Raw genomic sequence first — 16,575 nt, 5'->3', positions numbered from 1 at the left:
GCTATGGTTCTTTTATTCAAGTAAGACAATTTCTATACTACAATTGCCTGGGATACTTAGAATTCATCCACCAGTAATGCTACAAGAGTTTCCTACTTTGCTCTCCTACATGACAGACTACAACTGTATTTGCAACCAAGATAGAGAATGAGGAACCTGAAGGGTGAGAGACCCCACCGGCAGTGCTGCCTCCAGCTCTGCGATCTCCAGCATCAGAAGGACATGGAGCTACTGGAGTGCATCCAGAGGAGGCCACAAATGGCTCTGAGGGCTGGAGCCCCTCCGGCTCTGGAGACAGACTGGGAGAGCTGTGGGTGCTCAGCCTGGAGAAGAGAAGGCTCAGGGAGACCTCAGACCCCCTGCCAGTACCTAAAGGAGCTGCAAGAGCTGGAGATGGGCTTTAGACACAGGCCTGGAACAACAGAATGATCCTAGTGGATCCTTTCCAACTCAGAATATTCTGTGACTCTGTGACAAGGGGGATTGACTTCACACTGACAGAGGACAGGGCTAGATCAGATATTTCAAAGAAGTTCCTCCCTGTGAGGGTGTTGAGGTCCTGACACAAGTTCCCCATAGAAGCGTGGCTGCCCCATACATGGAAATGTTCTAGGCTGGGTTGGATGATGCTTGGAGCAACCACATCTAGTGGAAGGTGTCCCTGCCTATGGCAGTAGGCTGGAACAAGGTGGTCTTCAAGACCCCTTGCAACCCAAATGATTCTATGATATGATTCTACAACCAAAACCAAGAAGTACCTTTAAACATTATGATCTAGGGAACAAGTCCTGACAAAAATCAGAAAAAAGAAGATAGTGTTCCTATCCTTTAACTCAGGCCCAGGCTGCCAGTACTGAAATCTTGAAAATCTACAATTGCATCCTGCTTCAGGAAAACTGAATGCAGAAACTGCAGCTGTGTGTCAAGGAGTCATTTCCTCTCCAATCAGGGACTCCTTAACACAACCTATGTGTACCACACTACTGCCACCAACAATTTGAGATGAAAAAAACTGTCAGATGCACTATTTACAACAGGTAAGTTTAAACCTTTCCATCATCAATGAGGTAATAATCAGAGACAATACTGGCTGGACAGGCACAAATACCACAGTGTATCCTTGAGGAAAAAACCCATGGGGTAAAACAGCTGCAGCATGAGCAAATAAATAATTTCCCATTAAAGACCTACAAACTCTAGACTTCAGACTGATAACCAAAACTTTGTGGTTTTATATTTGTCATGAAAATGAGTCTTAACAACAACATCACTTTCAATATGTCCTGTGCTTGAATGAAATGTCTGCCTCAAAGAATACAGTCAAAGCTTACTTTCAGTAACCAGAGGGTTTTTGGACCATAAATGCTACATTTTAAGTCTTTTCAAAACATGACAGATATCCATGCAACCAAGACAAGATATTAGTTCGTATCTGTCGTGTCAAAAAACTATTCCTTCTCAAAACAAAGCATTTTAATGTTCTGAGCATCCAAATGTGAAAAATGAATCTCATGGGCTGAATTTCAGTTTGTTACCAGTACCAATAAGCCAGAACAAATACAAAACACCCTTACCTTCTGTTCAAATGAAGCTCCATAATAACCATCATTAAGACCAAAAATAATCTCATTTGGGTTTCTCGCATGGATCTGCAGGGAAGGAAGAAAACAAATCAGTTTACAGCCAGCTTACTGCAGATTTTCACACCAAATGAGTGCAAATTGTTCCAAGAGCTTTTCATCACCTGTAATTCTAGAAGTACATAAAACCTCACAGAAAACTGAATTTAACCATGGAAAACCTGTTTGCTTCACAGCTTTAGCAACAGTCACTATGTTCAGCTATTCTACTTTGAAATCAGAAACACTAGACAGAGCATCTTTTCTATTATTGCAATTCCAGGTGACAAAAATAAATAAGATAGCTGGAAAATAAACAGAGGTAAGACTCAAGAGTTTGGTCTGGAGAACAGAAGGCTCCAGGGAGACCTTACAGCCCCTGCCAGTGGCCCAAGGAGCTCCAAGAGAGCTGGAGAGGGACTCTGGACAAGGGGGAATAACTTCTCATTGGCAGAGAGCAGTGTTATATAGGATATTGAGAAAAATTTCTTGGCTGTGAGGGTGGTGAGGTCCTGGCACAGGTTGCCCACGAAAGCTGTGACTGCCCCATGCCTGGAAGTGGGCCACAATGGGTGGGCCTTGGAGCAACCTGGTCTAGTGGAAGGTGTCTCCATCCTGGGTAGGGGGATGGAATGGATAATATTTAAGGCCTCTTCCAACCCCAACCACTATATGATTTTATGATTTCAAGCTCTGATGTAAACTAACATGAATCTATAATCAAACTTTAAAATACAATCTTCAAACACGCTTATTTCCTTTCTCAATATTCTCTATATTAATTCATCCAGATGTTTTGTTTTCTGAAGAAAAAAGTTGAAAAAAATGTTTTCATATTACCTGCTGGCCCAAGTACTTTAACCCATCTAGATTGACTTTCCATTCAATCAAAAGCTGAAAGTGTTCCTTCTTGCCACCCCAGATCCTCACAACAAAACAAGAGACAGAGGTATCAAGACGATCAGGCATTATTCCAAAGTCAAGACTCCTCCATGTTGGATTCTAAGTATTCAAAGAAGGAAAAACACAGTTTAAACAAGCTGAAACTAGTCCATAAGTTGACAATTCAGAAAGTAGCAAAGCCCACCTCAAAGATTTTAAAAAATCTTAAGAATGAGGAACAACAGCCATTTCAAGTTCTGCTGCTTTCTTACTCTGTTTGCTTGAGAGAATTTCTCAATTAATCAATTAGTTAATGTACATGCTGTACTTCAGAAACTGTGAATAGGTTTTGCTTCCTTCCATTACAAGACATCAAAGAATTTACTTCAGAAATTACTAATTCGGTTTAACCAAAACAGAAACTTTCAATATGCAAGTAACATTTCTTTCACAGTTATAATTCAGCTTCTGAAACCAGAGTATAGTTTGTATTACTAAAGTTAAATATTGGGACATATTCCACAATAATTAAATTTGCAGAACTTGCTGACATATTTGTTCACACTCTTCTCCTCCTTGACTGAAGCTCAATCCTCAGATGCTGTCACTAAAAGCTCATCTTTACTCCACAAGAGCAGACTTACCCCTGGAGCTTTTCAGAAGCAGCACACATTAAGCTAAATTCCACCAGAACTCAGATTTGCAAAGACAATGTGTTGCAAGAATTTCCATTCATCTCTAACAGCATCCAAAGAACTGACCCAAGCTCTTACAAAACCAAGTCAATCCAACATTGGATTGCCAAGAGACAACAGGGTGTCCAAAAGCAGAAATTGGAAAGTGCTTTTGTTTTTATTTATTTCTTTCTCTCCTCTGCTCTTCCTCCTTTGAATACAGAAACAGTAGCTCCTCCAAAATAAAAGGTAGGAACCTACCATCCCATGAAAGAACTTGCCTTCCCTTCTAGTGCTTAAACAGCTTGGAAAAGGCCTAGCATCCCTGAACTGGGATGAGTAAATTTGAAATAGGATGCCTCTGAGAAGAAGGGAGAGGCAAAGTTACCCACTAAGTACTACAGAAGAAATGCATTAATCAAGTCCTCCTAACAAGAAGGAATATTCCATAACTATTCAGGCACAAGAATACCATTAAAATTCCCACAGGACATCCTATACATAGGATGTCCTAAAGACATCTTTTGTTTAGATTTTTTGTAATTCCATCTCTTATATCCCGTGGTTAGTTTCCCTTTTTGTTTTTCGTTTTCCTGATTTAGAATAGACAGAACTAAAATTCCTAACAACTTAAGAAACTGGAGAATTTAGCAACCTTGAGTACAGACAGCTTTTCCTTCATTCAGGAGAGTTTCAAAGCTTTACTCAGGGTGCTATAAATGGAGCAGTTCTACCTTGTTTATGCAGGCATTAAAAAGTTTTCAGCATGTTTTCAAATTCCCTTAGCCAACATTTACAACACCCTACTCCTATCCTACTATTACCCTTCCTCATTTGTAATAAACTGTTCACTTCTGGCCCCTTCATTAAACTGTTCACTTCTGGCCCCTTCATTCATCTAAACTGAAAAATTTAGAAAATCTATCATGTTTTCAAACTTCAGTTTCTTACAGCCATTAGCTCTTCAAAGAATGTATATAGATATCTGGTAGGTACACGTTCCTTGCTGCTTTCCTACACAACATGAAGCTGTTAATAGAAACCACTATTTCTACTACTCAGTAGCTTCCTATTCTAACCTTCATGAAAAGAATCTGAAAAAGAAAAGAACACAATCCTCCTAACAGAACTGAACAGTGGAAAGAACATTAAACATAACATTAAAGACTTATGGTATTACACATGACATTATACAGTTATGGTATTCAGCACAAAAATCAATATACTGCATTAAATACTTTAATGCAGAAAAACTTCATTTTCAAAATTGTGTAACTTACCAGAGAATTCTTGATCACCTCACTCTTATAAAATTCTAAAGAAAAATAAGTAAAAAAAGCACCTTTAGATTAGCATAAACACTGATAAAAATCTTAGTATTTGAAACAGAAAATAATAAAATAAGTAACAATCAAGAAAGACAAATGTTAGTGGGTCCAGTTTATTAGTAACCCATTCATGAGACAGCCTTTGAAATGCAGTAATGCTGTTGACTAAAATTATTCCTTCACACTTACTTATTACAAATCATTATTTAAATTTAGTATTTCATCTTTATACCCATGATAATCCTCGAAGTGTACGAGGTTTTGATTTCTGAGGAAAGAACATGGCACGGTACTTAACAGTATTTGGATGACATTTGCAAAAATGACTGGTTTGCCACACACATCTTCCTGGAACACAGCAGTCTGGATAAATTAATTACAGCACTTTCCTGAGGAGCCATGGTGACCTGGTGCTCAGAGAGGGAACAGCCAAGTTACCCGACAGAGGTGACCACAACCCTGTATTTAAATGGGAAAAAGCAACTGGGCGCATGAACCCTGGCTGTCCCAGTCAAAGCAAGAGGCTTAAAAGACTTTAGACAGACAGCCCTAGGAGGCAGGAATACAGATTTTGTACAGTATCCTAGCCCACTGGAGACCAAGGATAAAGCTTTGATGAAGTACAAAACAGTCCCTAACACTGAACACTGCAGAAACAGTCATCAGTGACAAGTTTAACCAACCACCACAAAAAATTCCAGGCAGCAAACTTAAGTTTTGTATTCTTATCCTTCTAAAACATCAACCTTGGTAAAAAAAGCAAGGCAAGATGCCAGACCCGTCACTGTGCCAGGTGAAAATAAAAATTAAGAGAAAATCAAAATTCAACTCCAATCACACCAAAAGGAGCATGAAAACATATTTTTAATAACATCTCTCTATAATGAAGAACAATGTACCACAGTGGGAAAGAAAAACAAGAAAGAGAGATCTAATGCTCAAACACAGTTATCTAAACTAGAAGAGATGCCTGGATGCTTCACATCATTGGCTGAGAATTCTGTTTTTTGAAAACCTTGATAACAATATGTACTGATGTATGCTCTGTAAAACAACTGGTATGCACAGAGTGGGACACTCTTCCCAAAAAAGACAATTAGAGTGCCAAAAGGCTTAACTTTTATGTGCCCTTGAAAGTTCCCAATTTCTTACATCATCACTCCGTGAAGAGCAATGACAAAAATAGGCTGATTTAAGAGCATACAAAACCTGTCATCTGTTTTGCCTCCTTGGCTGCTAACACTGAAAGCTTTCACGAAATTGAGGAAACTAAAGAGCTCTTTTCCAATGTTAGCAAAGGTGGTGTAACTAATGTCAGCAAGCTGTCAAGGCAAAAAAAAGAAAGAGAATTCATATAATAAGAATTCCAAGATTAGCTAGCAAAAATGTTGTTAGCAAGCCTGGTTTACCTTTGTAGATCTTGGTGTTATCACACAAGTGAAGAGTGAAGTATGTATCCAAGAGGTGATAACCATTCTTATTAATAATGTTACGTGCAGCAATATTCCGAAGATGACGAAGCCGGCGCTAAAAATAAGGGAGGAAAAAAAAAAAAAAAAAAAAAATCAAAGAACTTTCTTAGATTGAAGATTAATTTTTCAAAGCATTTCAATGATTCCCAAAGCACTGCTGGGAAAGAAAAATCCCACCTAACACTCAACTTTCTCTGTCAAACAGCAAGTGTAAACAGCCAGGATTAAGGAAAGCCATAGAACAAGCAATAATCACCTATAAGCTTGGATTAAGCAAGAGAAGCTATTCTTATTCATGTCCTGTATGCAATTTTTTTCCCATATGACTAAATCACCCCAACTCTCTGAGCAGTTTCAAGCAAATGTATGACACTATCAGCTTCAAACACAGCAGCAGCATCACCCAGATGTTCTGCACCATCGCACTGGAAACACTTCCAGCTAAAGCTATTTTCAACAAGCCTTAATGGACAAAGATTTCAAACAAACCACCACCTAACTCAGGGCCATAAGGTACTGGCTGAACAAAGCTTACTGATTTCACGGTAATCCTGGAAACTGCTCTAACAACCTTAAATAAAAATAAAATACGTCAGGAAGATATATCAAGATTTTCAGGGAAAATTAAGGACACAGTGAAATTTGAGATTTTCACTGTCAGATACCATCTGCTGTGAAAAGAGAATCCTTTTCCCTTGGGATGAATACAGTAGGATATGTCACTAAAATATTTAGTTTAAGTGATTTCATTGAACTCCAACATTATCTTGGTTTACTAAAATACTGCACCTTGAATGAAAATCATCATATGAAATCAATCTCTCTCTGCCACCTGTCTGTAACCAACAGCTTTAATACTGTGGCTAAGGTCTTAGCTTCAAGGCACACCACACCCATAATCTTTGACAAATATTTTACATTATTAATTTCTTATAAAATTTAAATAGTTAGCAAAGCAATTTTGCAGGTCTGTCACACTTAAATCATTGCTTAGCTGTTGTTTCTATTGCAGCTTCAAAGACCCGTGCTTAAAACAGCCACCCATGAATGTAACACTCGGCTAACTGCCACTTCAAATACATAAAGTTCTCACCAAATCCTTCAGTGTTGTATTTTCCCAATCAATCTCTCAACTCACCAGTGTCTCAGCCACTTACCATGGGTATGTTGACAAATGGCTCCACATACTTCGTGGATTACCACAATCCACCAACAAGCCTCAGACAACTGGTTTACTGCATACTTTTAACTCAGAGTTCGTCTTATACAATTTTTTCCCAAAAGCGTCTTGATTTATAAAGCTGAATCCACCTTAAAAGCTGATTCACCAAAAACACATTTTAAAAGCTTTTGAAACCAAAAGACAATTTTCCTGTTTGTAGCTTGTCTTAAAAGATTTTTAACAAGAGTCGAAAGACCATCATCTGTTTTAGAATCATAGTATGACACTTAATATTACTTAACACCACTCCAGTGATATATTAGTTTTCCTTCATGGAAAGGTGTCATGGGGTGGCACAGTTTAGTTTTTAGTTAGGGAGGAATGTGGAGTGTTACCTTGTCAGGACCTTGGAAGGACAGAGACCTTCCAGAAACTAGGTTGGGATAGTAGCATCTGCTTTGACCACAGAGAATGCTGAATGCAACTTTGGGAAGTACCCATATAAATCCTAATTTTCTTCAGGTCAGGCCTTTTCCTCCTGGTCAGCTGAACAGGTAACATCAAGTGGGGCCTGCTGCTCCCCACCCTCCTTCCCCCCTGGGGGTGGAGCTGGCCCGAGGCCTAGTGGGGCTCCATCAGCTACCAGCGGGGGAGGAGAGGCTGCAGCTTAACATCAACTACTTTTTAAACCTTCCCTGGAGCCCCCAGAGCAGGGAGAGATCTCTGCCGGGCCCCTGATAACAGCTATGAGCCCGGTTGGGCCGAGGCCACCCTGATTTGTCACCGAGGGGGGGGCAGAGCCCTGCACCCCCTGCTCCTCCAGACAGGAAAAGAGTGGAGGGAGGAAAGAGTGGTCAATCTGAGGGGCGGGGGGAAGACTGCTGCCTGGGGCAGAAATCACTTGGCCACTGCAGGCCTGGGCAGATTTAACCCCTTCCTGGCAACATGACGCTTCCAAGGCCTAACCCTTCTCTGAGAGAGAAAAGAAAGAGACAGAGTGGATGTAGAAAAGACACTGCGTGAAGTTAGTGGAGCAAGAGTGAAAGAACTGATAAAGATTATCAGAAGAGTGATTGAGGATGTGGACATTTTTTAACCAAACTTCTCTGGGGTAAACTATGGAGAAATGGACTGTTTCTTGTAACATCTTAATGTTGTTTGGGAAATGATAGTTCTAATCAAAATTGGGGATTGATATGATTGAGATTTAAGTGACAATCTCAAAGCCCCTCGCTCCTGGGGTAAAAGGAGGTCTCAGCCTTTGAGACGAAGACAATTTTAGAGAGAAAGTGATTTGAAGCCCTCAGCTCCTGAGGTAAAAGGAGGTCTCTATTTCTTTTGATTGAGATAGACACAATTTTGGAGATAGAAGAGAATCCTTGTTTTGCACTAGAGGAAGCATTCTTAAACAGTACCCCAGATACACTGAGAGGCCCGTGAGTAGCCAGGGGAAAGGCTGCTACTGGGTGGAACAGCACAATCTGCAAAAATTCCAGGCAGCTGCAGATTCGTGACATTGGAAGCCACCAGACTGTTTTTGTCTAGTGGCAAACGTCCCCACAGGACTCTAAAGACACTCCTCTCCCAGAGTGATGAAAGATTATGTTTAAATGGTGAAACTGACTGAAAATCACAGGTTGTGTCCCTCTGTGTTGTTTGTAAGAAAGTTAACAGTTTGTTAAGGGAAAGGAAGAGTGTTTTGAAGTTCCATTTTTTTTTTCCTTCAACTTTTCCAGTCTTTTAATGTGTGTTTATAAAACTATTTGTTTATTTTTAAGCTTAAGCCTGCTTTGCTTCTCCTGATCTTCTCCCACAAAGAGAATAAACACTAAGACCACTACACTAAATTTGACAAACAGAATTTGGCAAACATGAAACCACTACAAAAGGCATGAGAAATATTAAATTTCTGTTCATGTGACAGCCTAAAAATCACTGATGGATTCATTCCATTCAAAGTCTATTTATGACTTAGACTAAAAACAGAGCCTGAGGCAGGATGCTCAGGTACCTCTAGTATATACTTGAACTACAAAATTAAAAACAAAAAATCCCAACCAACATAAAACATCCTGTGAGACTACATGATCTTATTTTCTTAGAAACTGGTATCAAAAATATCAACAGAAATATCAAGCCTCCCTTAAAAGAAGCCATATGGACCTTTAACATCTTTTCACATCTAACCTCAAAGCTGAGTAGCTTCGCTGGCTGTTTCTATGTGCAACTGAAACACTCCTTAAGAAACAGCTTTGAACATGCATTTTGCTACCTATAAAAATGATTCAAGAATTTTATGTGCCATCTCTCTTTTAATTAACACTAGTAGCACAGAAATCAATCAACTACCATGCTCATTGCCTTAATTTTGTTTTGGTTTTTTTTTTCCCCTTTCTTCCCTTACAAAGAACAGCCCACACTGCACCCTAACAAGACAACTTTCTCCAGGTCTCTTTAGGATTGCAAACTAATTTGTGTGCCTGCTTTAAGTAGTGTGTCTAGCTCTTGCTAACACAGCTCTAGCACCATTGATCAGCTCTCAAGCAGAGTCAAACAAGTTTCTTACCATTCACAGTACACAATGAGGTCAACAAAATTCTGGGGGAAAAAAAAAAAAAAAAAAAAAAAGCTGTCCAGAGTCCTAACCTACACTGCACCTCCGAAGAAGATGTGAATCCTTATCTCCATGGCTTGTGACTTCCTTGCATCCTTCCGGCTTTGGGGGTTAAAGTCTCACTTCTCCTAAACCAGTTGAAAGAGGACCATTAAATCTGGAGCTATGAGACCACAACACAGTTCAGAACTCAATGTGCAACAGGTAAGGAACGTCTGTTTGAATCTCCAGCTTAGCCAGCACTTTCCTCCTATCCATTTAGCCTGGCTGATGGCGAACAAATTTCCAAATACATAGACAATTTTACCATTCACATTCTTTACTGTGAGGTCATGATGACAGAATTGAACCCTGATAATAAATCTCCCCGTTTGCCCACTATGTTCGCTGATATTATACTGAATTATTCAAATTTCCTCAGAACTCTACAGAGGCAACATTCAGATTTCATTAACCTCTCCTGATCAAAGATAATTAGCTTCAACCAGGAGACTATCAGCTACAAAGACATACCCAAAGACAACTGAAACAGGCTCCAGAATTCCCCATCAAGTGCTCTGTTTTGTGACAAAGTAAATATTATTTTGAGGGAAGTTTTAAATCTCTAGTGTTACCTCCTATGCATTTCATATCATTTTGTGCTGGAAACACTGTAATACACAAAACAAAAACCCCACTGTGTTGCAGCTCAGCTAGCATTGGCATCAGCCAAAGACTGCCAGCCCCCAGCGCTGCATCACCCTTTCTTATTCCTTCCACCATAAATAAGCACTTGTGCTGCTGCTCACAGAATCGTATCTGGGAACCAACCTGGACAGAAACTAACCACCTCTCCCTTTTCCTGGGTTAGTTTCACCAGCTCAGTTCCTCAATATAGTTCACCATGTGGCTGGACAAGCAGCTGAGCAGACAGCACAGCAGCAGGAGGCCGAAGGCAGAGACCTGCTAGAATGAAACCACCAGCTAGAAGTGTACATGGAGCAGCAGAGCCTGGCACTGCCATGAGCCAAGGGGAAAGCAGTACACAATGAGGTACCAGAGCATTTCAAACTGCAAAAGCAACTCTTTTTAGAGAATAAATCAGTACACTCTATGTTGAATACAGCTGCTGCAAATAATACACAATTCTTTCATTTCCTCTTCCTTCTAGGTGAAGTGCTAAAAAGAGTCCCTTCTCTTTAGTGACAAGTTTCAGCTGTTTTTCTATAAATGTGTCAAGAAATCTTCATCATGAGGGTGCATTCCCCCAGGATAAGATGCTCTGCAGCCAGAACAGTCATTCCAAAAAGCCCATCTTAAAAATCAAAATACACGGGCTAAAACACAATCCAAATGTCTTGGCAGCCTCATGAGTCACTTAACTTCAAAAAGGCCAGCATGAGTGCAAGATGATAGTGGAGGACCTGCTTTCATTAAAAAAAAAAAAAGCAAAATATGCAATGAGTATAAATAATTTTCACCGCTATCACCTCAAAGAGTTTACAGGTTACCAGCAATACAGGACTGAAGACCTCAGACATCTACAGCAAGTATCTTAATGAGATATCCTAAAGCAAAAAAAAGGTTGATTTTATAGAACTAATGCCGTAGAGAAGGTTATTTACCTTTCCAAGAGCTCTCAATTCAGCACACGCAGCCTTAACAGTGGCCTATCTGGATCAGTGCTTAGCATGGTAGTACAGCAGGTCTAACAGCTCATTCTGGGAGGTTTATGACACACGTAATTTTGGTTACAGTTGTCCTAGACCTTGGCAATTCCCAAGAAAGCCAATGGAGCAGTGAAATTAAATTGCAGGCCTGGTTATCTTTTGCTTTAATTGTCATTCTAAGTTGCATTTGATTAAAAGCAACTGCTGTATACCCAACTACACGTTGACTCACATGAAAGAAATTAGTGTGTCCTTCTGTTGAAGATAAATGACTACAAACCAGGAGAAGAGATCCACTAATTTTCTATTAGGAGAAATCCTGAGTAGCTTGTATTTTAAAAACACTACTGCATGTAAAGATAGCACAGATTATAAGCAGAGAGATATCCCAAAGATACATAGAAAGTCTGATCAAAAAAGCTGTAGGAGAGATCTGAAGAGCAGAACCTATCATCAGGTTTCATCCCTCATACCTACCGAAGTAGAAAAGTAGCTTCCCAGAATTCTACAACAGCATCTTAACAGACCTCCTGTGGAGTGCAGCAAGACCATCCCCGCTTAGTGATTATCAGCTTCACTCAAAACTCAGAAAAAGAGAGGCACTCCATTTTCATGATTCTGAGGAACTATTTGAAGTTGTGCAATATATCTAGTGTTCCCATTCAGTGACTTTCTGGGAACCCCCTGAAGATTTACTGCAGGCCATAAACAAATCAGAGTGCTCCAGAATCAAGTATTTTCATCATAAACCTTATAAAGATGGTTTTTTTAATCAGATGATTCTAGACAGTCTACCAAGTCTTTTGAGGTCTAAAGGACTGAAACTGTCTGGTCCCTTGATGCCTTAGTTCCCTCAACACTAAGATACCATAATCTTTCACTGCCTCTCCCTAGAATGCCGCCTTCAGCATCCTGATGCATGTTCCCGTCCTGCACAATGTGTTTTATGCAGTTGTATGGTGAGTGTCAGAAAATTGAACCAAGGTAGAGCTGCCAAAACCACAAATCACAAAGGGTAATCTGGACTTTTGGGATGATGGGGGCGGGGGGTCTCCGGGGCCCAAAGAGAACCTTTCAAAAAACTAAAGGATGAGCACCAGCTTGCCCAGCGTGCTGATATAAATGGGGCAAGTCCGAGGAGGGGAAAGAAAAAGCTAGAAAATGCAAATGTTAAATTAACTAATCCTGCTATAACCGGCTCTACTTTTCAGCCGAAGTCACTGGAGGTGATGATAAAGGATCCAGCAACCCGGGAAACAAAAAGTCCTCATGATCTGGTCACCTGGGGTCGTGGGTATGCCTGTGTATCCACTTCCTCAGGTCTCAAGTGGGTGCCAGCCGAGTGGGTGAAACCTTTCATCCCTAAAAGGGCAAAGCCACCTGCAGAGGCCCCACAAGCGGCCAGTGCTGCCTGGAGGAGAAGAAAGTGCCGAACCCTCTCCTTCTAATAATCCTTTTCCCTTAACAGTGTTTTTCTGAGCAGTTTATTTGCACTAGATGTCATTTTCTTCTTCTTCAGCTTCAAAGGTACTCAAGATCTGAACCCTGAGCATCTCCCCGGACTGAGCCTTCCTCCTTGTCAATTTAATAAGAAAGGGGGAGATGTTGTAGTGCATTAATTGGGTTTATATTGTATTTAATTTTTATATTGGGTTTTATAATGTTTCTTCTGTATCACCCTGTTCCCCTGGAAAATGTATCACGAGGTTTGTCCCTGCTTGGCCCCGCCCATCCTCCCACACTGGAATGTAACCCAACTCTGTTCCACTCCCACCTTGTCCTTGATTGAGTAGTGGCTTGTACCTGCCCCTAGGCCTTGCCCCCTGGATAAAGGCCCTTAGGATCACGTGGGGCTCTCTCTTGCACCAGGACGAGGATAGGGACTGGGACTGGACTCAGCTCCAGACTCCGTGGGGACAGGACCCCAGAATAAAGCCGTGATTCCCACCCTCCCCCCACCCCGGACTAAGAGCAGACTCTTTCCTTTTGCCATCGAGGGGTGCCTGCTCTCTCTAAAGGAAAAAGTTTGCAGCCTTTGGGTAGCTTTTAGGACCCTGAAGGAAAATTCCTTCAGGCATGGGCTCTCTCTCAAGCTAGCCGAGGCTAAAATGGAGCACGGGCTCTGAGGGAGAGAGAGAGTGGCTTCAAGGTAACTTACTGGGTAAGTAAAGGTAAAATCTGGATAAGTTTTCCCAGTTCAGCTCCCTACAGCTACAGATATGCCCACCACAAAAGAGGACAGAGCAGGCAGACTTCAACTCCTAAGTTTCTTTATGGCTTAAGCTGATCCAGATGCCACTCTCTGCTCTCCTCCAGGCCTGAGAAACAGAAGTGATAAAGCTATTTACTGTTTTTTGTCTAATAATCTGATATAATTAATAAAAATACTGCAGAGATGATGCAGCAGGGACGTAAAGAAATTGAATAAGTCAAGTGAGAGAGAAGTGCACTGTTGTTAACACAAGGTCTGGACTCTTCATGGCAGAAGAACAGGACTACCTACAACAGCTTCAAGTATTCATGGAATTTCACAATTATTTGTTCAAGGTCATATAACAGGTAGCAAAATCAAGCATGGAGAGTTCTGATTCCTCTTCCATCTTAACCACTTCATCATTCCTTTACAAGAATCTGATGACCCCAGGAAAAACCAAAAATAACATCAGTATATCCAAGCTGGATGAGAACACAGCCAAACTCCATTTTCTATTTCTGGTACTCAGCTGTGGAGTCCTGTTTTGAGGAGGCTGAAATCTGATCTCCCTCCTTGACCTAAACCCTAAGACTCCTCCCCTAGAATAACTGATGAAACCCACAAGCCTGCTTCTAGTCACTCTCTTTGTCTTCACCCCTCTTCAGTCTCACCTCTCCCTGGCCTGGCGTAGGGAGGAATAAATGGATTCTCATGCTTAACAACAAAGACTTGTCTCATCTGTTTCCTTGCCGGTGGTTGTAACCTCCCTGGACAGGACGCAACACTCAGCCATCACAGTGACTCTAGCTCTGGCTCCAAATATCAGTTGTGAAGCTCAGGTCACTAAGATGGGCAACACCAAATCCTTCTAATCATATGGAGCCTACCATGTTATTAGCAGCTGAGATGATCTAATGTCTCACAGCTGGGAAAAGGGGGAGGTCTGTCTTCTCTTTGTCTCACATTTGCCTTCTCCCAGTAGCTTCCCTCTTCAGCAGTGGCTCTTTTAGCCAAGCTGCTCATGAATCTACTCTCAGCAGACCCTTTGACATATTTAATAAATTTGCAAAGCTGTCAAGTATCTGAACTTAAGCAAGGCAGGCAGTTTGGTTTCTTCCAGCAAGAGCCATCCAAGATGCCATCAAACAGCCCCCTCTGTGAATGGAGGTTTGGCTGAAAACTTCCAGTCGTTGCTAACTGACAGTGGGCCCACTGCACCCATGGCCATAAGCAAGTTTCAGAAATTCTATCAGGCAGATTTTTAAAGAACTTCATAAATAGGAATGGATTTTCCAGAATGAAGTCTAAATTCAATTGCCCAGGAAGAAAGTTTTATACCTCTGTGACTGAATTTGAAAACGGCTGCCCCACCCACCCATTCCTGATGGCTTTCCATACAGCCCATGTAACCAGAAACTTACCTTTGCCTGAAACGTAAATGCAATGGTAAAACCAGCATTAAGAAAGTTGGGAAATCATCTTGTACAAGTAAAGTAGAAGTTTACATAAATTACTTAGCCCAAATTCACCAAAATTATATCACCACTTTGGGCTCTCTGAGAGGCCTGATGAGCGGAAAAGCAATTACTGTACTTCCAGAAAAAAGAACTTTCAACACTGGCTAAAATTTCAGCACCAGCACCAGGTCTCCTTCCTTAGCCTTTAATGGAGTACCTTACTTATCAAACAGTTTTGCATTAAGACACACGAAGACAGTCTTCATCTCTGGGCACCATCTCTGTTTTCAGACTGGTGCCCTCCTCACAATTCTGTCAAATAAATTCAGGGAATTCTTTTCAGATCAGGATCAGCTCTGACCTCTATATAAGATGGGACACACTCTGTTTTTACCTGGTTTTCACATGAATTTCATAGCTTGGTTCCTTGCTTTATGACCAACAGAAGCTCTGGAAGAATTTAAGCAAAATCCTTCCAACTATTTTAGCATTAAGGCAGGAGGCAAAGATTAGTTAGCAACACAAAAGTTACTACAGCAAATCTAATGTTTTTGAACTGAACGGACTTGAGCTTGCAATGCCAGCTATTTAGATGCCTGGATATTTGTCAGAATTAAGTCATATTAAAACAGAGGGCCCTGTGTGCTTCCTAGCTGCTCATAGCAGACAGGCTGAGGTGGGTCTTTTACTTAAAAAGCATAAAACCTTCAGCCCTAAAACAAAATAAAAGTTACCAAAAACATGATCTATATTTAGCCAACATGAACATTATTTATTATCACAGCACTGCTCTACACCTCCATATTACACCTTCCAACTTCCTCAGGTTTTCACTATTTGCTTTCACCTCTCTGTGCCAGTTTGAATATTAAGAAGCAATCACATGATCCAATCTCTTGGAAGTCAAATGGTAGACAAGAATTCATACTTAATGTCATGTAAGTTTCAAGCTGCCTCATTTTCCAATTTAGGGTTTTGTTGTTGTTGTTGTGTGGGTTTTTTGTTGTTTTTTGTTTGTTTGTTTGTTTGGGGTTTTTTTGTTTGTTTGTTTTTGTTGGGTTTTTTTTGTTTGGTTTTTTTTTTTTGTTTGTTTGTTTGTTTTGTTTTTTAAGGAGCCTATCTCACAGAAGGTTTGGGTCAACTCTGCTGCAAAAACAAAGATTTTAATATTCAAGAAATGTACATTGGAAGTTTAGGCACTACTCAGATGTTGGTTACTTAAAACCACAGGAAGGGCAGGAAAATGGTTGTACTCCAATTTGCACACTTGCTGGGAAGATTTAAGAGGTTTGCAATTTAACAGCTTTCCACAGTTCAGAGTCAAGAGAGTGAAATGGGCTTTCAGATCTACTTCTGATGCAAAGCAGAAGCATTTGATATGCAATTTTGTGGAACATACCATAAGATATTTTTATGAATTCTATTTTAATGTCTTCTAGCACACACTTGAAGACAGCAAGACCCTCAAAGCTATGTAGCCATAATTAGTTCATATACAGCCATAATTAGTTCAATTAATAACTT

At 40.5% G+C, this 16,575-nt stretch overlaps 1 protein-coding gene across 2 annotated transcripts in view; it reads right to left on the bottom strand.

Annotated features, from left to right (window-relative positions):
* UVRAG (UV radiation resistance associated) overlaps nucleotides 1-16,575 on the bottom strand; it is a 109,972-nt gene that overhangs the window by 86,135 nt on the left and 7,262 nt on the right. For both annotated transcript variants that reach the window (XM_040056230.2, XM_058419428.1), the window contains exons 2-5: nucleotides 5,913-6,030; nucleotides 4,456-4,490; nucleotides 2,460-2,621; nucleotides 1,575-1,649 (exon numbers count right to left, since the gene is read on the bottom strand). In XM_040056230.2, the coding sequence (XP_039912164.1) occupies nucleotides 1,575-1,649; nucleotides 2,460-2,621; nucleotides 4,456-4,490; nucleotides 5,913-6,030 (390 nt within the window). The remainder of the gene's footprint in view (nucleotides 1-1,574; nucleotides 1,650-2,459; nucleotides 2,622-4,455; nucleotides 4,491-5,912; nucleotides 6,031-16,575) is intronic.

Source organism: Hirundo rustica, chromosome 2, assembly GCF_015227805.2.
Source record: "Hirundo rustica isolate bHirRus1 chromosome 2, bHirRus1.pri.v3, whole genome shotgun sequence".
NCBI classification, from domain to species: domain Eukaryota; kingdom Metazoa; phylum Chordata; class Aves; order Passeriformes; family Hirundinidae; genus Hirundo; species Hirundo rustica.
This window is presented reverse-complemented; position numbering and strand designations above follow the sequence as displayed.